This window comes from Sturnira hondurensis, unplaced genomic scaffold (genome assembly GCF_014824575.4).
Source record: "Sturnira hondurensis isolate 20B ecotype Veracruz unplaced genomic scaffold, ASM1482457v3 Scaffold0008380, whole genome shotgun sequence".
Taxonomy (NCBI): domain Eukaryota; kingdom Metazoa; phylum Chordata; class Mammalia; order Chiroptera; family Phyllostomidae; genus Sturnira; species Sturnira hondurensis.
Window position 1 is genome coordinate 528,511 of NW_028081011.1, and position 25,947 is coordinate 554,457.

The 25,947-nt window shown below is 38.2% G+C and overlaps 1 protein-coding gene across 1 annotated transcript in view; it reads left to right on the forward strand.

The window, feature by feature from the left end:
* Positions 1-25,947, forward strand: part of SEL1L2 (SEL1L2 adaptor subunit of SYVN1 ubiquitin ligase) — a 95,600-nt gene that overhangs the window by 16,305 nt on the left and 53,348 nt on the right. The window contains exons 2-3 of the mRNA XM_037054715.1: positions 12,078-12,180; positions 15,410-15,572. Of these exons, the coding sequence (XP_036910610.1) occupies positions 12,131-12,180; positions 15,410-15,572 (213 nt within the window). The 5' untranslated portion in view covers positions 12,078-12,130. The remainder of the gene's footprint in view (positions 1-12,077; positions 12,181-15,409; positions 15,573-25,947) is intronic.

A 25,947-nucleotide genomic window follows, 5' to 3' on the forward strand; every position in this document is an offset into this window, starting at 1 on the left:
ATTACATTAGCCAAGATTAAAATGAAGGAGAGAATCCTAGAAGCAGCAAGAGATAAGGGGACAGTCACCTACAAAGGAGTACCCATCAGACTGTCAGCGGATTTCTCAAAAGAGACCTTACAGGCAAGAAGGGGCTGGAAAAAAGTATTCCAAGTCATGAAATCCAAAGACCTACAGCCAAGATTGCTTTATCCAGCAAAGCTTTCATTTAGAATGGAAGGGCAGACAAAGTGCTTCTCAGATAAGGTCAAGTTCAAGGAGTTCATCATCACCAAGCCCTTATTATATGAAATGTTAAAGGGACTTATATAAGAAAAAGAAGATGAAAAATATGAACAGTGAAAGGACAGCAAACTCACAGTTATTAACAACCACACCTAAAACAAAAGCAAACCAAGAGGACAGCTAGATCAGGAATGGAACCATAGAAATGAAGAACACCTGGAGGGTTAGCAACAGGGGAGTGGGAGGAGGAGAAGCGGGGAGAAGGTACAGAAAATAGCATAGAAAATAGATAGAAAATAGATAGGGGGAGGGCAAGAATAGCGGGGGAAATATAGAATCTAAAGAACTTGAGACACGTGGTTATAAACTAAGGGGGGGAGAATGGTGGGGGAGGGAGGGTGCGGGTGGAGGGGAATGAAGCGGGGGAATAGAACAACTATAATGGTATAATCAATAAAAAAAGAAATCTATCAGATCATCATCATCTGGCTAATGATTCAACTATTTAGTCAATNGGAGGAGGAGAAGCGGGGAGAAGGTACAGAAAATAGCATAGAAAATAGATAGAAAATAGATAGGGGGAGGGCAAGAATAGTGGGGGAAATATAGAATCTAAAGAACTTGAGACACGTGGTTATAAACTAAGAGGGGGAGAATGGTGGGGGAGGGAGGGTGCGGGTGGAGGGGAATGAAGCGGGGGAATAGAACAACTGTAATGGTATAATCAATAAAAAAAAATCTATCAGATCATCATCGTCTGGCTAATGATTCAACTATTTAGTCAATAGATTTTATAATGTAGTATATATTTCTAAATTTAACTGTGATTATGAAGATCAAAACATATTGTACAATTATAATTTAAAAACTGGAAAACACAAAGGAATAGCAAAAATATGACCAATCTTAATAAACAGACAAACCAAATTGAATAAAAGTTTGTAGTGAAATAGAATTATGCAAAATGTTTTTTTCTATGGAAATAAAATATCTAAATATCTAAAGATATCTAAAAATATCTGTTTTCATTTATCTAAAATGAAAAAAAATGAGCAAAGAATACATATAGACAGTTCTTAGAAGAACACAACCAATGGACAATAAAGATACTTAGAAATGCAAGTTTGGTAGCAAATACTTATAATTTTCCACAGATTGGCAAAAATATGTCAGATAACTTCACGAGTGATCCAGAATATGATAAAATGGGAAGCCTTATACATCCCTGATGAGAATATAAGTTTGGTATACCTCTTTGAAGACCAATTTATAGTATCTAATGACATTTAAAATGCATATATACCCTGTGGCAGACTCCCGCCATCAGAGTCCACCTGTTGTGGCTGACGACGAGAATGAATGCACAGGCTACAGCAATCCTGTGGAGAAAAGGGGAACAGCAGGACTACTCTCTCAAGGGGAGAGTGTCTATGGATGCCTCAGCCACTCCCTCAAGAGGGGAGCGCCTTGACCCTTGCCTAGACAGACTTCTATTGTTTTCCTCAGGTGTTACATCAGAGAAAGATTTATTATCTATTACATAGAATATTATTGTCTACATTTTAGGTACAATCAAGGAAATGATAATAACATGCAAAGGGGAATGGCGATGAGCTGATTAGCTCTGTCCTTGGGAAAATTTACACAGGTTTTGGAAATTACCTTGGTACACAATACACATTTGTTTTAGACCAGGGTGATGGAGTTTTAGCAATAACAAGCCATAACAGTCTGGATGCATTTTCTAGGCCTGATTCCCATGGGAAAACTCAGTTTGAAGGACTGGCTCCTGCCTACCACTTTCCTTCTGTAGGTTTTCTGTACAGAACTGAGTCACATTTGCCAGACCAAAACAAACCAGTCCCCTACAATACCCCACACTAAACACATGTATTTTTAGAAGTATATCCTATAGAAATTCTCACACATCTCTATAAGAAAGTATGTGCAAAAATTTCCATTACAAAATTGGTTTTGGTAGCACAGAAGTGGAAAGAAACTTCTGTCTCTGGAATGGGTAGGATAAATAATAGAAGAATGAATTAATAAATGGGTCTATTAAAACAAAGACTTTTGACCAGACAGTTGGCAGTGGTTAAAATAAATGAATGAAGCCTACCTGTATCTAGGTTTATCTTGTATAAATCTCAAAAAGTGAGATATCAAGTGGCAAAAGTATATAGAGTATGATGCTATTTATATAATGTGTAGAAATAATATTGGTTACATATATGTAATAAAAGAGTTACATGGCAACTTCAGGAAGATAGCTGCCTCCTAAGCAGGAGCAAGGAAAAATAATTTTGAATAGAGAGCCCAGAAATAAACCCAAGTCTCTATATTCAATTAATATTTGACAAAGGGAGCAACAGCATGAAATGGAGTGTTAATAGCCCTTTCAACAAATGGTATTAGGAGAATTGGACTGGTACACACACACACACACACACACAAATGAACCACCAACTTACACCATACACCACAATAAATTCAAAATGGATAAAAAAAACTTAAACAAACTTGTGACACCATAAAAGTCCTAGAGGACAACATAGGCAGTAAAATTTCAGATATATAACACAGAAATATTTTTTGCCAATATATCTCCTAGGGCAAAGGAAATAAAGAAAAAATAAACAAATGAAACTACATCAAATTAAAAAGTTTCTGCACAGCTAAAGAAATCGTTATCAAAGTGAAAATGGAGCCAACTGTATGAAAGAACATATTTGCCAGTAATACATTGGACAAAGGTTTTATCTCTAAAACACATGAAGAACTCATACTACTCAACACCAGAAAGACAAAAGATGCAAATAAAAAATGGGTGAAGGACCTGAATAAACACTCTCCAAGGAGGGCATACAGAGGGCCCATAGACATATTAAAAGATTTTCAGCATCACTAACCTTTGAAAAATTTGAAAAATTTTTCAAATTTTTCAGAATGCAAATAAAACCACAATGAGATATCACCTCACACTGGTTAGAATGGCCAAAATAAACATCTACAAACATGAAGTGCTGGTGAGGATGTGGAGAAAAGGTAACCCTAGTACATTGTTGGTAGGAATGAAAACTGTTGCAGCCACCGTGGAAAACAGTATGGAATTTCCTCAAAACACTAAAAATGAAAAACTGCCTTTTGACCCAGCAATTCTGCTGCTGAGAATGTACCCTAAGAATCCTGAATCACCAATTCAAGAAAATATAACCCATTCTTATTATGTTCATAGCAATGTTATTTACAATAGCTTAGTGTTGGAAACAGCCTAAGTGCCCATCAGTACATGAGTGGATAAGAAAGCTGTGGTACATTTACACAACAGAATGCTACACAGCAGTAAAGAAAAAAGGAATTCTTACCTCTTGGGACAGCATGGATGGAACTAGAGACTGTTATGCTAAGTGAAATAAGCCAGTTGGCGAAAGACAAATACCATGCGATCTCATGTATAAGAGGAATCGAATGAACAAAATAAACTAATGAACAAAATAGAACCACAGGCATGGAAACGTGGAACAGACTGACAATGACCCGAGGGGAGGTGGGAGGGGGATAATGGTTGAAAGAAGGGGAAGGAACTGAAGAGCATATAAGAATGACCTATGGACATGGACAACAGTGTGGGAATTGACTGTGGGAGTGGGAAGGCATGGGCAGAGGAGGGCAAAGGGAGAAAAATGGGACAACTAATAGAATAACAATAAAAGATCTTTAAAAAAAATTTTTGAGAAGAGGCTTTGGGTGTGTCCATACAGGGATACCTAAAACAAGCAAGGCAAAATGTTACCACCTATTAAATTGTACATGTTAAAGGAAAAGGTAATATGTACTTTCTAGATTTTTTTTGTCTGATTGAAATATTTCATGATAATTTTTAAAGAAAAAAATGGAGCTTAGTATCACTTGCCTCAAATAGTATCTACATATGAATGTATTAAATATATTAACTATCAAAATTTTAGTTTGTATGTGTAAAACTTAAAATGATCTTATATACCCTCTGAAAAACAGTAACCTAAGGTGGTACAAATAAGCAGCTAAGTGTCAACCTAGCCACTTTCAGCAGGCACTCTTGGCCCTCAGAGAGCCATGAATACAGCGTGTCTCCTCCATCCTTCTGTTGGCCCCTCTGTTCCCTCTCATTACTGAAGAGCTTACCATTATCCAAGGCCTCCCAACAGGCACTGGCTTCTTACATAATCATTTCCAAACCAGACACTAGCCAGTGTGTATAATGATGCTCTGAATCAAAACCAGGTTAAATCATACCCATTATATTCTGCTGGGAAAAGTGGATTTATATATTGTATTCCTCACACAGATTTACATCAGAAAAGAGTCAAAATAAAAAGAGATATGATTCATCTAATGTGAAAAATGGTTTATATGAAACATTTCTCAATATCAGATAAAATATTACTATATAAATAAACAACACATTGTCTAAAATACTTAGAACAAATTACAATAAATGTATTTGTAAATATATTTTGGACCCACTTTGCAAATTTTTCACCAGTTGATAGTTTCTTTCATTTATCATATGGCTCTGCATATTATGTGACCCTGAGAAGCAGCATTGTTAGCACAGACCCTTGAGTCAGACTGCCTAGATTTGAGTTCTCATTTGCCAGGGACCAACTATATGGCCTTGGACAGGCTACTTAACCTCTCTATGCCTACATCTCCTCATTCATAAAATCGGAATAATAGCTGCTTCCTTTTACAATCAATGAGAAAACTGCCTGGTGCCTAAGTGCTTTACAAATGTTAGCTCCTATGATAACATAATATACATTGGTTTTGATTCTTCACTTGTTTTATAAACCATACTTCTCTCTGCTAAATTAAGAGTTTCAGATAGTGAATTAAATCTAACTCGGAATCTTGTTATTTCAAGTTTTGCTTAGCAGATATTTAAAGAGGAAAATTTTGCTTTACTCATAATACAGTTTATCTATAAGTATTTAGGTGCCCTAACAATACCAGTGAAGATATTTATGTTTGCCAACAATTATCTGGAGACAGTATGAATAAATCCGATTTTTGTAAACATCTATGCTATTATTCAAGTGCATTTGAGTTGATTTTATCTATGTCTACCCTAATTCTTTTCTGAGTCATCCTTTCTAGGATGGAATGTTATTTTTAGTAGCAAATCATTATTTGCCCTCCTTATCTGGGATTGTTACACATTAAAGGCAGATGTGAAAATCTCTTCTAATGTATTATTTAGAAAATCAGAAGCTGAAATTGATTTATATTAAATACAATTAAATTTAGATAAGAAAGATGTAGTGTCTGTATAGACAAGATTTTCTAGAGGGTAAAGACTTTCCCATTTTTATCACTTTGTGTCATTTTATGATGAAAGCACCTGATTTTAGATTAAAAGATAGTTCAATTGTTAATTCCTTGCTCATTCTTTTTTAATATATTTTACTGATTATGCTATTACAGTTGTTCCATTTTCCTCTCTTCACTCCCCTCCACCCTGGATACTTCCTCCCACCCACGTTGCCCCCCCTTTAGTTCATGTCCATGAGTCATACTTATAAGTTCTTTAGCTTCTGCATTTCCCATACTATTCTTACCCTCCCCCTGTCTATTTTCTAGCTACCATCTGTGCTACTTATTCTCTGCACCTTTTCCCTCTCTCTCCCCCTCCCACTCCCCTGTTGATAACCCTCCATGTGATCTCCATTTCTGTGGTTCTGTTCCTGTTCTAGTTGTTTGCTTAGTTTGTTTTTGTTTTTGTTTTAGGTGTGGTTGTTAATAATTGTGAGTTTGCTGTCATCTGACTCTACATGTTTTTTATCTTCTTTTTCTTAGATAAGTCCCTTTAATATTTCCTATAATAAGGCCTTGGTGATGATGAACTCCTTGAACTTGACCTTATCTGAGAAGCACTTTATCTGCCTTTCCATTCTAAATGAAAGCTTTGCTGGACAGACCAATCTTGGATGTAGGTGCCTTTCATGACTTGGAATACTTCTTCCTAGCCCCTTTTTGCCTGTAATGTTTCTTTTGAGAAATCAGCTGACAATCTGATGGGAACTCCTTTGTAGGTAACTTTCTCTTTTTGTCTTGCTGCTTCTAGGATTCTCTCCTTTCATTTTAATGTTGGCTAATGTAACTGTAATGTACCTTGGTGTGTGCTTCCTTGGGTCCAACTTTGTTGGGACTCTCTGAGCTTCCTGGACTTTCTGGAAGTCTATTTTCTTTATCAGATTGGTAAAGTTCTCCATTATTATTTGTTCAAATAAGTTTCCCACTTGTTGCTCTCCCTCTTCCTTTTCTGGCACCCCTATAATTCAGATGTTGGAACATTTAGAGATGTCCTGGAGGTTCCTAGGCCTCTCCTCATTTTTTTTTTGAATGCTTGTTTCTTCTTTTCTGTTTGGTTGTTTCTTTCTTCCTTCTGGTCCACTCCATTGATTTGAGTCCCAGTTTCCTTCCCATCACTATTGGTTCCCTGTACATTTTCCTTTCTTACACTTAGCGTAGACTTCATTTTTTCATATAATTTGTGACCAAATTCAATCAATTCTGTGAGCATCCTGATTACCAGTGTTTGAACTGTGCATCTGATAGATTGGCTACCTCTTCATCGCTTAGTTGTATTTGCCCTGGAGATTTGATCTGTTCTTTCCTTTGAGCCATTTTTTGTTTGTCATGACGCGCCTGTTATCTAGTGAGGTGTGGAGCCTTAGGTATTCACCAGGGTGGGGCAACCCCTGTCACTGGTTTGTGACACTGTATGTGGGGAGGGGGTCAGAGAGGGAACAATGGTGCTTGCTCTGCTTTCTCTTCGATTTCAGTCCCCTCTGCCACTTCCCACAATCAAACTGGGTCCTTCTGGTGCTGAGTCCTGTGTGGGTGGGCTTTTGTACATCCTGGGCCCCTGTGGGTCTTTCCAACAAAGTCTCCTGTGAGGCTGGGAGTTTCTCCTGGCACCACAACCCCCCACAAGTGTTTTCAATCAATGATTTGAGGCTTGATTTCCCACCGCTGGGACTCTAGGTTGAGTGGTCTGTTTCACTCCCCACTTTCACCTGTTTTATCTGTGCACAAATGTGTGACTGCCGGGTACACCATCCACCTTTCATACCGCCCCTCATTCCACAAGCCACCACCTCACTGGGTCCCCCAGTGACCGCTTTGCTTCGAGCCCTCTCCACCCAAGCTACCTGTCTCCACCCCTCCTACCAGTCTGGATGAATGTGTCTTCTTTAACTTCTTGGTTGTTGGACTTCCATACAGTTCAATTCTCTGTCAGTTTCTGGTTGTTCTTTGTTTTTTTTTTTAATTGTTGTTGTCCTTCTTTTGGTTGTGCGAGGAGGCACAGTGTGTCTACCTATGCCTCCATCTTGGCCGGAAGTCCCCTCAGTCATTCTTTATGTGGTTCAGGATGTTAATTATAATTTGAGATTTAAAATAATAAATTATTCTTTTTTCTTTTATTTTTCTAGATGATTTAGGTGGTGTTTATTTAAATATTAAGGTTTTAGATTTTGTGATACAACCTCTGAAAAAGTGTGGAATGAAGGATAAGGCAAGGGAAGGGGCTAAGCAAAGATAGGCTTTCAGAAGTTTAGAGCTTTGAAGAGTGAATTGCCCTAAAGGATTGCCCCTGCCCATATGCAAGGGGTTTGGGCTGTTTTACCCTCACATTAGTCAGTGACTATCAGCCACCAGCACCTGAAGGGTTAAATATCCATGTTGAAGACCTTGCCTTATCTCCTAAACCTCTTCAGTTCCAGTCATCTCTGTCTCTATTTCTCCTCAGCCTTTTACCAGCCACATGTAGAGGTATTTCACTAATATGATTTCAGACTTCGAAATAACCTCTGATCAAAGTCCCCTTCCTGCCACTTCTCTCTTTCTCCAACCAAACCTGCCTTCACCTTCACAATTACCTCAAGTCCCTCCTCTCACTCCCTCTTTACTCCTCTGAGGACTCTGTCAGTATGATTTCCTTCCACAGCCAGCCTGCAATGCATGACCAACCATGTCACTCAAGCCCTCATTCTTCATTCAAGCCACACTGACACCTGCCCCCCATCATTTCATACCCACAGTTCAGTCACATAGACTATTTCCTCCAAATAAAATGCCAGTTTCATCTTCTTGGCCTGACAAACTCCTACCTACCTTTCAAGAACTCTCTAACATGTCCCTTCATCTGTGAAGACTATTTCTCTCAGCCAAGGAAAGATGCCTGAAGTGGGCATTTGCTAACTGGGAGCTTTCCATCACCCATTTCACTTTTCTCACCATCCCAAGTTCCTTTTAAGAAATTAGGTCTTCCCCAGTGGATACATTGTCAGGAATAAAATAAGAAGCCTTGTCTTCCCTAACTAGATTCATCAGATTCTAGTTCTTTGCCCTCCATGAAGTCCAGAGTAGAGAGGAAAAAAGTCCTAAAGGGATTGGATTCTAGTCCATCCCATAGCAGCATCTGACCTTCTGCTTCCAGGAATGGGTGCTTTTAATTTTTGACCAACCCCATTGATTCTATGAGCCTTCAACACCCCTTCAATAAGTTCCTTTTGCTCATGTTGATCAGATTAGGTTTGTGTTACTTACAAAGAAGGCTCCTGTACTCCCACAGTGCCTTATTACATAGTGTCTACCACATGGCATTGTAGTTTTTGGCAAACATCTCTATCTCCATTGCCAGGGTGAGGCAGTGTCTTGATCATATATGTGAATACAATGTCTAGCACTGTGTCTAACACATGGTAAGTGTTGAATTCATACCAACTAAATGAATATGTAAATGTAAATGTATGAATGACAGAGAAAAAGTTGTCTCCAGCTGTCCTCTTTCTTATTAATATCTGAAACAAGAAAGTAGGCCCCTTTTGTTCCAAAGATTTGCTTTTTGTCATTATAAACAAGAGTCTGCATGAATTCCACAAGGACAAGTGATAGGGATTAAGGCATAGACTTGATTAGGAAAATTTATACTTGAAAGGTCAGCATGAGAAAGCATAGGTTCCCAGTTCTTTCGTCATCCCACAGAGAGGTGAATTGGGTCCAGGGATTACTGCATACATGGGCAGTCTATCTGCTACATTGCTTAGTTAGAGTACAATCATAAAAACAAAATAGCCTTCTCAGAGGTAAGCTACTTGGGCATCTGGCTGCCTGGGAAAATCAGATGTCTAGCACCTAGAGACCTTAGGGGCCCATGGGAAACTGTAGTCTCTCCTACATTTAAAATGTAGCCACTGATCTGATGGAAAGTTGAGGTTTGGATACATTCCTTCTAATGGGGAGAAGGGGCAGCTTGTTTTCCATGTGATGAGGAGTTGGCACCTGTGTTAGTTTGCTGGGTCTGCCATAACAAACTAGCACAAAGAAGGTAGCTTGAACAGCAGAAATTTCTTTAGTCACAGTTCTGAAGGCTAAAAGTCTATGATTAGCAGAGTTGGTTTCGTTCTATAGCTTCTTTTCTTGGCTTACAGATGGCCACCTTCTCACTGCATCCTTACGTGGTCTTTTCTCTGTGCCTGCATGCCCATGGTGTCTCTTCCTCCTCTCATAAGGACACTAGTCATTGAATTAGGCCCCTTCCCCAGTGGCCTCATTTTAATGTAATCACTTCTTTAAAGACCTTATTTCCAAATAAAGGTATATTCTGAATTACTGGAGATTGAAACTTCAACATATAAATTTGGGGGGACACAACTGAGCCTGTCATAGTATCCAAGTTAGATATGGTATAATGATAAGACTGCAGAAGTAATAAAATGTTGAGAACTCTCTGCAACTTATGTCTCCAACAAACACTAAAATATAAAATCAACTAGTTGGATTACGTTTCACACTTGCTACTGTCTTAAATAGTTCTCTGGCATACCTACTCTGTCCTCTTTTATTCCTACTGTCCATCTCAACACTTCAGTCCACTTACAGCCACTATAAGGATAGAACAACAGAGCCTTTAGTTGGCCATTCAGAGGACTTCAGACTCATGAAGGTCCTTTACATTAAGTTCAGAGTGGTCTCAGATGATTTCCTGACTGCTTTTTCCAAATTTGGAAACAATAAAAAGAAAATTAAAGTATTGTCAGATAACTTTATCTGATAATTGAGCCCTCTTATAGTAAAGAAGACTCAAATTTTCATCCCATCCCACCCCCTGATGGGATGGGAGTAATAGACAGAAAACTGTACTTGAAAAATAATTAAATAAATGTAAAAAATAAAATAAAATAAAACTGGAAGATTACTGGCAAAAATATATATGTATAAAAATAAAAAAGAAGACTCAAATTTTAATATATTTGGTCAGCACAACATGGATTACAAATAAAAAGTAGAAGCCATGGGTAGAAAGCTGTAGCGATAAATCATTATTCTTATATATATGCATGCAGTCAACCTTTCAAAATGTATTCTTGCTCTTTGAAAGCATGGTAATAGGAGCAATTGCTATTCCATACACATATTAGTAGACTTTTTCCCATTATCTTTTCTCCTTAATCATGAGTATATATAACACTCATATAACTCAAAGCAGAAATTAGATGCTAAAATGCCTGGTGTTAGTAGATTGATTGAATAGCAAAATGAACAATTCTGAGAGATTATCAGGTAGAAGAAAAACAAGAAGCACTTAAAGTTCTTTGTGGTCTTGTTAATGAGGCATCAAATCCCAGAATGCCATTCCTTTAAAATGGCTTCACAAGGGGTTCATCTAATCAGAGGTTTCATGGAGTGTTGTAATGGACTTCAAGAGGCACTGTGAGTTTGCAGAAGGGTGTGTGTGTGTGTTGTTGGAGTGGGGTGGAGGACTATAATACCAACCAGCTTTCCCCATCTGTAAACTAGTGATAATGTTTTGAAAACTATGAGGTGTTATATAAATATTTGAGAAATACCATGACTGTAGCAGGTAAAATTCTGTTCCCTTATTTTTTTAAAGATTTTATTTATATATCTTTAGAGGGGAAGGGAAGGAAAGAGGGAGAGAAATATCAGTGTATGGTTGCCTCTCATGAGTCCCCTGCCAGGAACTGGCCTGCAACCCAAGCATGTGCCCTGACTGGGAATCGAACTGTGATCGTGTGGTTCGCAGGCCCGCACACAATCCACTGAGCTACACCAGCCAGGGCTCTGTTTCCTTATTTTTATTGAGTCCTATAAAATTTACTCTGAGCTCCCATCCCACAAGGCAAGTTATTATTGATACTCTTTCTGTGTGTCTTCCCTAAGGTTCTAGGTGTGACACACTTACTTTGCCCTCTTTTATTCTTGATGCTCATCCCCAGCAGTTCTCAGACAGTCTAGAAAGGTCTTAGGAAGTTTCCAGGGGAGGAGAAGGAGGTCTTGGACAGAGCAAAATTTCTACCTCCATTCTTGGGTGCACATCTGTCATCTTGGAAAAGCCCATTGCCTGTGTCCTTCCTCATGTTCTCCTGGAATGTTATAGTCCTGAGGTTTATGGCCCATGCTCAAATAAAGGAATCTGAGAGCTGAGAGGCTGGGGTCTAATATCCAGCCTCTAGAGTATACCCAGCGAACCCATCCCTTGGAGGCCTTGCTTCCTGCCTTCAGCTTGCAGGACTTTATTTCCTTTTTCCAGACTGGAATATCTCTTTATCTTCTACCATGAGAGGCATCTCTGTCTTCTCCACCCTCCAGACCCTTTCACAAAATACAAAAAGAGGTTGTTTTTGTAAGCAGTTTCCACCTTCTAACCAAAGGTAAAGTGATTTTCTTGAAATGAATATTAAAAAATAAGGAACATAAAACTCAAACTAACATACCAGCACATTATTTTTAAAATATAAAACACAAAATAATGTTACTTTTCCTTGTTTGTCCATGTATAGTAAGAAAGCAAGCAAAGAAAAATTTCAGAGGTGAAGGTGAGCAGCTATTGAAGATGGGCATCAAGCTTCTCCAGCAATCTAAAAGCCAAAAACAAAGAGCAGAGTAAGTCTTCTTCTAGTTACATAAAACAAGTTAAATTTCCAGCTTGAGAAAAAGAACACTCCAAAATCTAGGTTGTCGTTAAAATTTTATTGAAATAACAAATAAGTGTATTTGCCCATAGCTTTTCTTTTTAAAATGATCAAATGGTATTTAAAGAATCCTACACATGATCAGCCTAAATAAATAGAACTGTATGTGAGATTGTGGTTTCTCCACATTTAGTTAAATGCAGAATTAAGGCACTTACCTGAGCATTCAGGTGAAAATGTTCTCTTTTGGCTTTTTATTAGATATTCCAAATGAAATTATAATAAACATGTGTTGTTTAAATTACAGTAGTTGTTTTAAGATGCTTTATTCTGCCTAACTAAGTATTTGTTCAGCACTTTCTGGTTTTAAAGCACTTTCATATATGTGATCCCATTTTATCCCCAAAACAAACTAATGAGTTAAGAGCTTCATTCTTCCCCATTAAAAAGTTGAGAACATGGAATCAAGGATGTTAAATTGAGTTGATCACAAATACACAGCAGGGAAGTGACTAAGCTGTGTGTCTCCATTTTTTTTCACTTGTCTACTTGTCTTCAAGGGGGTCAGAAATATCTTCTCCCCTCTGTAGAGGGGCACAGTATGAGGTCACCCCTCGAGTCTCTAGTTAAAACTCCTGTATCAAATCCTCACTCTACCATTTACTGTGGGCAAGTTACCTAACCTCCTATTGCCCTAAATAATATAGTCAAGTTCTTAGAGCAATGCCTGACATAGTAACCAGGAAATAAGCATTTGTTATTTTTATCTCTAGTCCTCTAACCAATAAGTGGAAGATGTGGGGTAGAAGAAAGCAAGTGTGTCTTAAACCAGTGGTAGAAAGGCTGGGCTCTGCACTCCCAAGGAGGCATCTTTTGTTTTCAGACAAATTAAGCAAACTTATTAGCCCTGAAGGAAGCATCCCAATGCTGTATTAGCTAGCCCTGGAGAAGCCAACAGCAGAGTCCATGAGTTCTTTCTTAAAATTCATAGCAAGTGTAAGAGTATTATTTACTGCTTACTATTATATTATTAAACATAGATTATTATCCCCAAATTACATAGTAGGAAAAGGAGCATCAAAAGGACTTTGTAATTCTGCCAAAGTCAGAAAAGAAAGAAGGGAGTTGGTCCTCTCATTCATTCATTCAGCCTTTTTGTATGTATGAGAGGAAAATCGCTGAATTAGTCAGTGTTATTAGATGTGTAGACAGATGTTAAGCAATCATGTCAGGAAAATACAAACTTGTCTGAAAGAGTTAAGAAGCCTCAGTGACAACCAGGGTTAACTACCATTAAGAATTACTCCCCATCAGCAAAGAAGGTTTGGGAGCGATGCTGCTGCCCCACACCAATTTTCTGATGTGTTCTAGAGAGGCATTTAGCCTCCCCCTTCCCCAGCACCTACCTTAGTATCTAATACCATATCCTTTAGAGATAATCAAGATACCTTGCTGAACTTTTGGGGGGGGAGATATGTTCCTGCTGCCCAGTTTTACCTACTATTTTTCTTTTGTGAATGGTAGCCCAGATTTTAATTCTACCTAATTTACCAACAACTTTCTCCAGCCTTGGGCCTTGCTTCTAGTATCTGTTATATCACCTTGACTTCCCTGACAAGGGATCTAGATACCCACCTTTCCCTTGGAATCAAAGACACAGAGTAGGATTGCTTTTGTAACCCACTGCTGCCCCCCAGGACCAGTGAATGGATATATTTTACTGTTGGCTCCTTCAGTCCAAGTTTTGTCTGCCGTGGTCCATGTTGATGCCCTTCTAGTCTGGGCATCTCATATGGCTATGAAGGTGCAACAACAAGCCATGTGACAAAAGGGCTTTAAAGTCTGTATCCTGATGTCAAATGTATCCCTAGATGCCAGACATTTGCATTCATTGACGTTTGAGACCTTCCATCTTATTTACTTTCAGTTCCCCCAGAATCCCAGTGTGCTCTAATTTTTTTTGCCATCCAGAACCCTAACACCTATCTAGATATCACTGAGTACCATCTCTTTTTGCCCATTCTATTCTGCTCCAGTCTTTTACCAAGAGCAGGTTATTTTAGCATCCACCTGGAAAGATGATATATAAAGCTGAGTCACCTAATCCTTCTGAGTTGGTAGCAATGGTAGATATGGGTTTGTTCCTGCATTTGAGTCAAGGTCACAGGTAGGGGTTAATGCTTTCTTATTTTATCACTACCAAAAAGGAAGTTATAGTAGCAAAAATTAGTCCCCAAATTACTCTGTGTCTCTGACACAAGTTTTCACCTTGCAAGTCTCTCCATCATTTCTATTATGGCGCAAGGTGACTTCTGAAGCCTTAGAAAATGCAATGTAAGACAATTCTATGGCATCTATATTTGCAATCACTAAGGTTTTACACCATTTATCTACTAATTATTGGAGAAAAATTGCAATACTATAAAATTTTAGAACCTATGCAATAGTAGTAGTAGCTAAATTTATTTTGTACAGTCTCTGTACCAGTTGCTATACCACACACTACATATGGATTATCTCACTGAATCTTTCCAGCAACCCTATGAAATAGGCACTATTATTACCCCCATTCCATAGATGAGAGAGGCACAAGGGAGTAAGTAACTTGCCCAAAACTATAAGTGATGGAGCCAGGATTTGAACCTAGGCTGTCAAACTCTAGAGCCCTTATAACCATCAGTTTTTGTTAAGTTATTGTTTTTTCACACATCCAGGCTTTGATCTGCTGAAGGATATGTCGCATTTTAAAAAATTATCTCAGAATATTAATGGGCTGTTGTTCTCATACTAGCAACATCCTTGATATGACATACCATTTTTTATTACTTTAATTTATTTTTATCATTACATATTTCAGAGTTTATTTTATAAAACTAGTACTCATAGTGAACTTGCAGTGTGCTATTTTAGGATAAGTGCCTCGATTTTTCACTTCACTTGGTATATAAGCTTGAAACATAATGTATCCTACATATTTCTACTTTCTTATCAGCTTCACTATTTGTCAGATATATTGCAATTATAATCATAGAATAACCTAAAGGTAAAAAAATCTACTCATCTAGGAATGTAATGGACTTCAGCTAAAATATATTGTTAAGAACAATCATAACAGACTCCTAGAGACAAGCAGCATGAAGGAGGAGACAGAAAATTGCATTTTTGATAATCAAACTTCTAACTTTATATTCTTGAAACAGAGCCTACATACTCTTTGCCAAAGCAGCTGACATGGGAAACTTGAAAGCTATGGAGAGAATGGCTGATGCTTTGCTATTTGGAAATGTTGGCATGCAAAATATAACAGCAGCTATCCAATTATATGAGTCTTTGGCTAAAGAAGGATCTTATAAAGCCCAAAATGTGAGTTTGGGAAGAAAATGAAATACTAATTAGCTACATTCTAAAATAAATATAGGCAAGTAACCTGTAAAAGGAGTTGGGCAATACTATTTTCACTCTACTGTGTGAGCCCAAACCTGGGGAAGTTACTAGAACACACTAATACAGTGTAATGTCAGGACAGGGACACAGCAGTAGCCCTGGAAAAATTCTTACAATTGCGTAGATGGCCTTCATGGATGGAACAGAACTGCTTTCTAATCTACCTCCCCATCTTTCATGTCCATGTGTGTGTTTTGAGATAATTTGAGAACTCTAAATTCCTAACATGAATTTTATGTAAAATATATTCACCCATACAAAGAAATACAGAACTAAATCTATTACCTTAGGATGATGTTTTCTGGGTTTTTACATTTGAAATATTTTATAAGCTAAGTATATTTCTTCTATTTTAAGAATGGTATTTCACTTTATTCTAAGAATAATGTAAGTCTTTCATAGAAAATCTGGAAAACAGAAAAAAAGCCCTTCATAAGTCAACTATCCTGATTCAATTATATTTGCCCTTGGCTTCTTCCTCTCTGCATCTTTCTTTTCACATCATCCTAACCACAATTCAAGTTTATATATCATTTTGTTTCTGGCTACTTTCACTTAATGCTATAGCAAAAGTATGTTTTCATGTTGCTAGTCTTTTTAATGAAAATATTCCTTTCTAATTACAAAGAAATTCATGCTTATTACAAAAAGAAATCTAAGAATTCAGGAAGTCTGAAGAAGAAAGTAAACATTGTCTATAAGCTTTCCTCCAAGAAATTATATTTTTAACCATCTAATAAATTGCAGGAGCTAAGCTTTAGAGTCAGAAGAACTTAAGTTTGAATCTATTCTTCCACTTGCTTGTTGTGAAGCTACTTAACAAAACCCTTTCTCCTTCTTCTTAAGAATTTGACCTTTTGTTCACTCTCTAGTGCTGTTTCCCTGGTAATTTGATAGGAATTAAATATTAATTGTGTTTCTAGGTAGCATCGATTGTGTTTGAAATGACCTCTGACTGGCAAACTTCCTTTGGACTGGGAGAAATGAACTATAAATACCTGATGGTGGTGATGGTGGTAGTGATTCCTACAGAGGCCCTGGGCCCTGTACCAGTGGAGTTGTTACATGGGAAATGACATTTTTATGTCAGGTTGGCTCCCATACCCACCCAGTGTGGATCTCACTCCTTGGGTCTGAGCCATCATCTGAGGGACCAAAGATGATGGCTGTTGGACGATTGTGCAAATAGCTGCAAAAACTCCCACAGGAAGGAGGGCCTGATGCTGCCTTCTGGCAAACTGGTTCCTGTGCTACGTCCATCTGAATGGACTATTGATAAATGTAGCCTATGGGAGACTTGTGAATCTGTATGTTTACTTGAACCAGAAATTGTACCAGAAGTTTGATGATGTTGGGGCAATCTCTCTCATTTTTATTTGTAGAGTTAGGATAATGACAAAACACTGGGAACTGTCAGAATGTTATATGATGTATGGGTCTGTTTCTGTTTTGTTTGTTCATTTATATTGTTCTTTAGGTTACACACATAAATGAAATCATGTTATTTGTCTTTCTCTAACTGACATTTTACTTAGCCATAATACCCTCTCTAGGCCCATCCATGCTATTGCAAATGGTAAGATTTCATTCTTTTTTGTTGCCAAGTAATATTCCATTGTATATATGGATGGAACTGGAGAGTATTATGCTAAGTGACATAAGTCAGGTGGTGAAAGACAAATACTATATAATCTCATGTATAACAGGAACCTAATGAACGAAACAAAGGGAGGAAAGAAGGGAAAGGGTCTAGTTAAAGGACAAGTAGGGGACAGCAGGGGAGAGCAGTGGGGGAAAATGGGGACAAGTGTAATAGAACAACAATAAAAAAATTTAAAAATAGAACAAATAGTCATGGGGATATAAAGTACAGCATGGGGAACATAGTCAATAAGATTGTGGTTACTAACTATGGTGCCAGGTTAGTACTGGAAATTTTGGGAGGAACATATTTTCAAGTATTTCCCCCATAGGGTTGTCTAACCAGTATGGTATACACCTGAAACTGATACAAAATACTGGTAATAGTGAATGTAAACTGTAACTTTTAAAAAAACACAGGGTACTTTATCTATCTGGTTTTTAGCTATATCTCTATAATAATGCAGTGCCTAGGACAAGAAATATAATTAATTACATATTTACATATAATTAAGTATATATTTATATGCAATTAATTAATTGTATAATTATTATTACATAATGATTAACAATAAAATAATGGAATTACTGTGGGGATTACAATAATAAAATAATTATGAGAATTAATATGAGGATTAAAATAATTAATTTTATACCTAGACCTTTCTAATCATTCATTATAAAGAATATAAATATTACTCTCACTATTATTCTTCTAGTATTTTTTTCTACAACTATGTAGAATTTATTTTTTAAAATGAGATCACACATTAATTGCTGTTTTCTAATCTGCTCTTTTTTCCCTAGAATTTAATACAGTTTTTTAAAAATTTTTTTATTTGTTTATTTTTATTTTTATTTAATTCTTGTTCAAGTACAGTTTTCTGTCTTATATTCCCAGCCCTGCCCCCCCAGTGCTCCCCACCTCCCTCCCACTTCTGCTAATCTGCTCTTTATTCACTTAACAATATGTTATAGACATCTTCCCAGGTAAACTCATACAGCTCAACATCATCATTTCAAATAGCCCTATAATTGCAATTAAGTTGTTGAATATTATTTTTACACCAAACAATTTTTTGTAGTTAAATTTTTTGTAGTTTATATTTTTGTAAATATAAAATTATTATATTTACAAAAAAAGTAAGCAAATTTATAAATATTATAGAGTTATTATACCTTCATTCTTCATATTTGGATAATTGAATGTGAAAAGTGAAGTTCCAAGACAGACCAATGTTATCATCATGTACAACACTAAAATGGTACCAACAAGCCCTTTCAGTAAGATGGCAGCATAGGTAAACCCAGTATTCAATCCTTGCACAACCACCTCAAAATTACTACTAAACTACAGGACAATCATCATTAAGAACAGCCTGAAATCTAGCTGAACAGAAGTACTACAACTAAGGATACAAAGAAGCCACAGTGAAACTGGTAGGAGGGGCAAGACACAGAATGGACTGGCCTCACACCCACATGTGTTGGATAAAAATCAGGGGTGTTATCTTGGATGCAGAGGCCCCCCACTAAGGAGTGAAACATCACAGCCCACACCAGGGCCCCCAGCCCACAGTTCAAGTGCTGGGAAATAAAGTTTCTATAACTTCTGGCTGTAAAAACCAGCAGAGATTATAGCTGAGTGAGCTGGATGCCTTCTGGAGTCCCAAGAATCCCTCTCAGAGGCTTGCACATGGACTTACTCCAATTCACTTGCTCTGAGTCCCAGCGCTGGGACACACAGGGAAGAACTGAATTGTCCAGCATTAGGGCAAGAACTGGAGAGGCAGCTTTCTCCCAAGTGGATGTGTAAGCAGAGACCATTGTTCCTTTTCTGGAACAGAGCCAGCAGGCAGGTACCATGTCTGAGTTTCCATCAACCTGGCTAATACAGTTTGCCCCACCTGGTGATTCCCTGAGATCTCTCCCCACCAACTTGTAGACCCACTCCAAGCCATTTCCAGTGGCTTTTCCATACAGCACCCTATCTTAGCTCATGCTTCAGACATTCCTAAAATCTTTCAAACAAGAGCATCTAACCTCAACATGTCCCATAATTCTCAGTGAGTGGCCCCAGGCCTGGCACTAGCAGCAGCTGGCTTTAGTTCACAGCTTGGCCTCTCCTGGGCTCCTCTGGGTCCAGCATAAGAGGCAGTCATCTGCAGATCACTTTGTAGCTAATGCTGGGTGGCTCCACGCAAGGCACAGGTGACAGCTTACCTTGGCTTGCATCTCCAGGAAGACCCCAGAGCCAGCCCACCTGGTGGACAGCTTCAGGCCACATAGAAGTACCACCCAACCCCTTTCACAGAGACACATTCAAGGGGTGGACTCAGCGGGCACCAGAGCACCAAAGAAGTGGGCCCCTGCACAAATGATCCTCCATAATAGTCAGAAGCAGCCCTCACAACCAATTGGCCTGGGGATAAATACCTCCTACTGAGGTACCAACAACAATCAAGGCTCAACTATAACAGGGGGGTTTACACAGCCCACACAGGGGGCACACCTTGAATGCCTGGCTTGGGTGACTGGGGAGGCTGTGCCACTGAGCCCTGTAGGACATTTGCTACATAAAGCCACTGTGCCAAGCCTAAGAGTTGTAGAAGCTCTACCTAACACATAGAAACAAATACAGGGAGGCTACCAAAATGGAAACATGTCCCAAGTAAAAAAAAAAAAAAAGAGAGAGAACAAAACTCTAGAAAAAGAATTAAACAAAATGAAGACAAGCAATCTACTAGATGCAGGGTTCAAAACACTGGTTATAACCATTCTCAATGAATTCAGGAGAAGAGTAGGTGAACTTAATGAGAATTTCAACAAAGAAATAGGAAACACAAAAATGGAAATAGAAGACATAAAAAAGAAACAGTCAAAAATGAAGAATGCACTGGCTGAGATGACGAATAGAGCCCTGACCAGTGTGGCCCAGTTTAATGAGCATTGTGCTGCAAAGCAAAAGATCACCAGTTCAATTCCTGGTCAGGGCACATGCCTGGGTTACAAGCGCAGTCCCTAGTTGGGGTACAGATGAGAGGCAACTGACTGATGTTTCTTGCACACATCAATGTTTCTCTCCCTGCCTCCCCCTCTCTCTAAAAAAATAAATAAAATCTTTAAAAAAAACAGTGGAGTAGATAAAGCAGAAAATCAAAGTAGAGATGTGAAAGATAAGGAAGCAGAAACCACCTAATCAGAACAGCACAATGAAAAAAAGGATACCAAAACAATGGAAATAGTGTAAAAAACCTCTAGGACAACTTCAAGCATACCAATATTCACACCATGAGGATGCCAAAAAGAAACGAGAAAGAGCAATAAACTGAAAACTTCTCCAAAGAGGGCATACAGAAGGCAAATAGACATACAAAAATATGCTCAACATCACTACTCATCAAAGAAATGCAAATTAAAACCAAAATGAGATACCACCTCACACTAGTCAGAATGACTATCATCAATAAAACAAGTGCTGTTGAGGATGTGGAGAAAGGAGAACACTTCTGTGCTATTGGTGGCAATGCACATTGGTGCAGCCACTGTGGAAAACAGTATGGAGATACTTCAAAAAATTAAGAATGTATCTGCCTTTAGACCCAGTGATTCCACTATGTTACCCTATGTTCATTGCAGTGTTAATTACAATTGCTAAGCCCAAGTGTCCATCAGTAGGTGAGTGGATTAAACAACTATGGGAGATTTATACAATGGAATACTACTTGGCTATAAAAAAGAAAATTTTACTCTTTGTGACAACCTGGATGGACCTGAAGAACATTATGCTAAGTGAAATAAGCCAGTCAGAGAAAGATAAGTACCATATGATTTTGCTCATATATGGAATCTAATGAAGAAACTAAACTAACATGCACAATAGAGACAGACTCATATACAGAAAGCAGGATGACAGCTCTGGGGCTGGGGAAAGAGGGGCTGAAGGGATTGAGCAAAAAGGAAAAAGGACTTATGGACATGGACAACAGTGTGGTGATTGCAGGGGGTATAAGGGTGATAAATGGTAATGGAAAATATAATTAAAAGTGTAAGAGAAAAGAACAGTAACTAGTAAATTTAAAAAATAGGAAAAGAAAGAAAACCTATGTAAAACATGATGGGAAACTTCTCTAACCCGGTAATAAAAATACACATACAAGTACAGGAAGTGCAGAGACCCAAACAATATGAACCCAAAGAAATCCACACCAAGACATCATAATTAAAGTGACAAAAGTGAAAGAGAAGGAAAGGATCTTAAAAGCAGCAAGAGAAAATCATATCTTCAAGGGAGCTTCCATAAGACTGTCAGCTGATTACTGAACAGAAACACTGCAGTCCAGAAGGGTTTAGCAAGAAATACTCAAAATGATGAAAAGCAAGAACCTACAAGCAAGATTACTCCACTCAGCAAAGCTATCATTGAGAATTGAAACATGAAGAGCTTCCTATACAAGAAAAAGCTAAAGGAGTTTATCACCACCAAATTGGTATTACAAGAGATGTTGAAGGAACTTATTTAAGAAAAAGAAGGGAAAAACCCAAAAATATGGATAATTAAATGGCAATGAATACATATCTATCAATAATTATTTTCAATGCAAATGGATTAAATGCTCCAATCAAAAGACATATGGAGGCACAATGGATAACAAAACAAGACCTTTACATGTGCTGTCAACAAGAGATTCACTTCAGATTGGAAGACACATATAGTCTAAAAGTAAATGGATAAAAAAAGATACTTCATGACAATGGAAACAAACAACAGCTGGGGTAATAATACTTATACCGGACAAAATACATCTAAACAACAAAATTAACAACCAGAACACAAACACAGTCATAGATACAGAGAACATTTTGATGGCTGCCAGATAGGCGGGGGGATGGAAGATGGGTGAAAAACGTGAAGGAATTAAGAAATAAAAGGTGGTGGTTACAGAATCATTAAGGGGATATAATGTACAGTATAGGGAGCACAGTCAATAATATTGTAATAACTGTATAGTGTTGGATAAAAATTAGATTTTGGAGGATGATCACTCAGTAAGTTACATAATGTCTAATCACTGGGTCGTACACCTGAAACTAATATAATATTATGCATCAACTAATTAAAAATTGAAAAATTATTTAAAATTTTAAAAAATGAAACAACCTAATTTCTTTCAAAACTAGTGAACATGTATTTTACTTTTAAAGGGGTATATTAATTAATTAAGTCAACAATTGTTTCTTGGACACTGATTATGAGGTAAACATAATCTAGTTAATGGAGAGAAAAAGATTAATAGGTCTAAGTCATTATTGGTCAATCTGAAATATAAACAAATAATTGCAGCACAATCCATGTGGAGTCCAGTTAATATGTTTATGAAGTGCTTTAGCTCTCTCCTTGCCCACTGGGTGCTGAAGTTGGGTGGGTGGCAGCAAACAGGCTCCAGCAGAGGACCGAGCATCCCAGCCTCAGAACCCCGGACCTCTCCCTGTGCTGCCCACACCTCCAGACTCCTGGACAGAAGAGAGACTTCCAGTCAAAATGAAGGCACAGGCAAACACAGCTCACCTCCTTGCACAACCAGAGCAAAAATTACAACTAAATTACAAAACAACTATCACCCAGAATCATCAGAAAATTAAGCTGCATGGAAGTCTAATAACAAAGGAATTGAAGAAGTTACATTCATCCATACGGGTGTGAGGGCAGGAAACACACACCATGGAGATGCAGAATGGGCAATCTCACACATATGTGTGGTGGTTGAAAATTGGGAGGAATACCTCAGAAGCAAGAGGTCCCAGCCCCATGACAAACCACTCAGCCAGGCATTCACGTGCCAGAAAGATAAGTCCCTAAAACTTCTGGCTGTAAAAACCAGTGTGGATTGGACCAGTGGTAGAAACTGTGGGATTCTCAGGTATCTCCTCTTAAAGGGCTCACAGTAGACTTAGGACTTATCCAGACTCACTCCATCTGGGCTCCAGCACCAGAGCAGTGGCTGGAAGGGCACCAGTGCCATATGGAGAGAAACTGAAATGCCTGGCATCAAGGAGAATGTTGGGGGACAGGTTCCTCCCAGACAAAACTAGAGGCCAGGCAGCAGCCATTGACCCTTTTCTAAGCCCTCCTCCCCACAGAGCCATGAAGCAGCAACGACATATCAGAGTTTCCATCGATCTGGTTCATAAGGGTTGCCCTGCCCTGGCAATTACCTAAGGTTCTACCCCATCCAACTTATGGGTGTGCTTTTCCGCTATAGGCCATGCTATAACCCAGGGAGTCAAAGCAACTCTATGTATTAGGTACAGTCTGAGGGACTGAGTGTTTTTTTCCTTATGTTCCAGATCATTTATTTGATTCTTAGTCCCATCCACTTCATGGTTGGTTACCTATAAATTTTTCTTTATTTCACTTTATGTAACCTTTTCTGCCTGGGTCTTTTTTATGCTGTTGAAGTACACAATGAATTCCTTGAGCATCCTAATAACCAGTGTTTTGAACTGTGTATCTGATAGATTGCTTATCTCCTTTTTTCTTAGTTCCTTTTCTGGAGGTTTGTTCTGTTCTTTCATTTGAGTCATTTTTCTTTGTCTCATTTTGGCAGCCTCCCTGTGTTTGTATCTATGAGAGTCTAATGGAGAGGTCCACAGGATCCTAGAACATACACAGGCCCACCCACCTGGGAATCTGCACCAAAAAGGCCCAGTTTGCTTGTGGAAAGTGAGGGAAGTAACAGAAAGTTGAGTGAGAGCTAAGCAAGCAGGCAGCATTATTCCCTCTCTGACCCTTTCCCCATATATAGCACCACAATGCAGCAAAGTGGGTTGCCCACTTTGATGTGTACCTAAGGCCCCACCCCTTACAGCGTAACAGGTGAGCCAAGACAAAGAAATGTGACCCAAATGAAAGAACAGATCAGAACTCCAGAATAAGAACTGAGCAACTAGGAGATTGGAAACCTGTCTGATGCAGAGTTCAAAACACTGGTAATCAGGATGCTCACAGAAATGATTGAGTTTGGTCAAAAAATGAGGAAAGAAATGAAGGCTATACAAAGTGAAATAAAGGAAAATACACAAAGAAACAACCATGAAGAGAAGGAAACCATGACTCAAATCAATGATTTGGAACAAAAGGGAAAAATAAACATCCAACAGGAACAAAATGAAGAAACAAGAAGTCAAAAACATGAGGAGAGGCTGAGAAACCTCTGGGACAATTTTAATCTTCCAATATCCAAATCATAGGAGCACCAGAAGGAGAAAAGGAAAAGCAAGAAATTGAAAATGTATTTGAACAAATAATGAAGGAAAATTTCCCCAATCTGGTGAAGGAACTAGATGTGCAAGTCCAGGACACTCAGTGTCCCAAAGAAGTTGGATTCAAGAAGAAACACACCAAGACACATCATAAGTTACTCAAGATTAAAGATAAGGAGAGGATCTTAAGAGCAGCATGAGAAAAGAAGAGAGTTACCTACATATGAGTTTCCATAATACCATCAGCTGATTTCTCAAAAGAAACGTTACAAGCAAGAAGGATCTGGAAAGAAGTATTCAAAGTAATGAAAGTCAAGGACCTGCATCCAAGATTACTCTATCCAGCAAAGCTATCATTTAGAATGGAAGGGCAGATAAAGTACTTCCCAGATAAGGTCAAGTTAAAGGGGTTCGTTATCACCAAGCCCTTATTATATGAAATGTTAAAGGGATTTATCTAAGAAAAAGAAGATCTAAAAAACTATGAACAGTAAAATGACAACAAACTCATAACTATCAACAACTGAACCTAAAAATAAAATAAAAAACTCAGAAAACAACTAGAACAGGAACAGAATTACAGAAATAGAGATCCCATAAATCACTTTTAGCAAATATCAGTGGAGTGGGGAAGGGGAAGAATGGAGGAAAAAGGTACAGGGAATAAGCATAACTGATAGGCACAAAATAGGGGGAGGTTAAAAATACTATAGGAAATGAGCCCTGGCTGGTATAGCTCAGTGGATTGAGCGTGGGCCTGCGAACCAGAGGATTGCAGTTCAATTCCCAGTCAGGGAACATGCCTGGGTTGCAGGCCAGTTCCTGCAGGGGGAGCATGAGAGGCAATCATACATTGATATTTCTCTCCCTCCCTTCCCCTCTAAAAATAAATAAATGTTTTAAAAAAATTTAAAAAAAGAGTAGTATAGGAAATGGAGAAGCCAAAGAAATTGTATGTACAACACATGAACATGGACTAAGGTAGGGGACAATGCTAAAGGTTGACAGGGGGTGCGTGGCAGAGGAGGATAAAGGGGAGAGAAAAATGTTACAACTGTAATAACATGATCAATAAAATATACTTAAAAAAAGAACAAGAAGAAAAATATTCAAAAAAACAAGGCTAGGGTAAAGACCCTCTGGGACAACTTCAAACATACCAATACTCCAGTCATAGAGGTACCAGAAGGAGAGGAGAAAGAGCAAGAAATTGAAAATTATTTGAGAAAATAATGAAAAAAACTTATCTAATTTGGTGAAGGAAATAGACATACAATTCCAGGAAGAACAAAGAATCCCAAATATGATGGACCTCAAAAAAACCACAACAAGGACTTCCGCCAAGATGGAGGCATAGGTGGAAACACTGTGCCTTCTCCCACAACCAAGT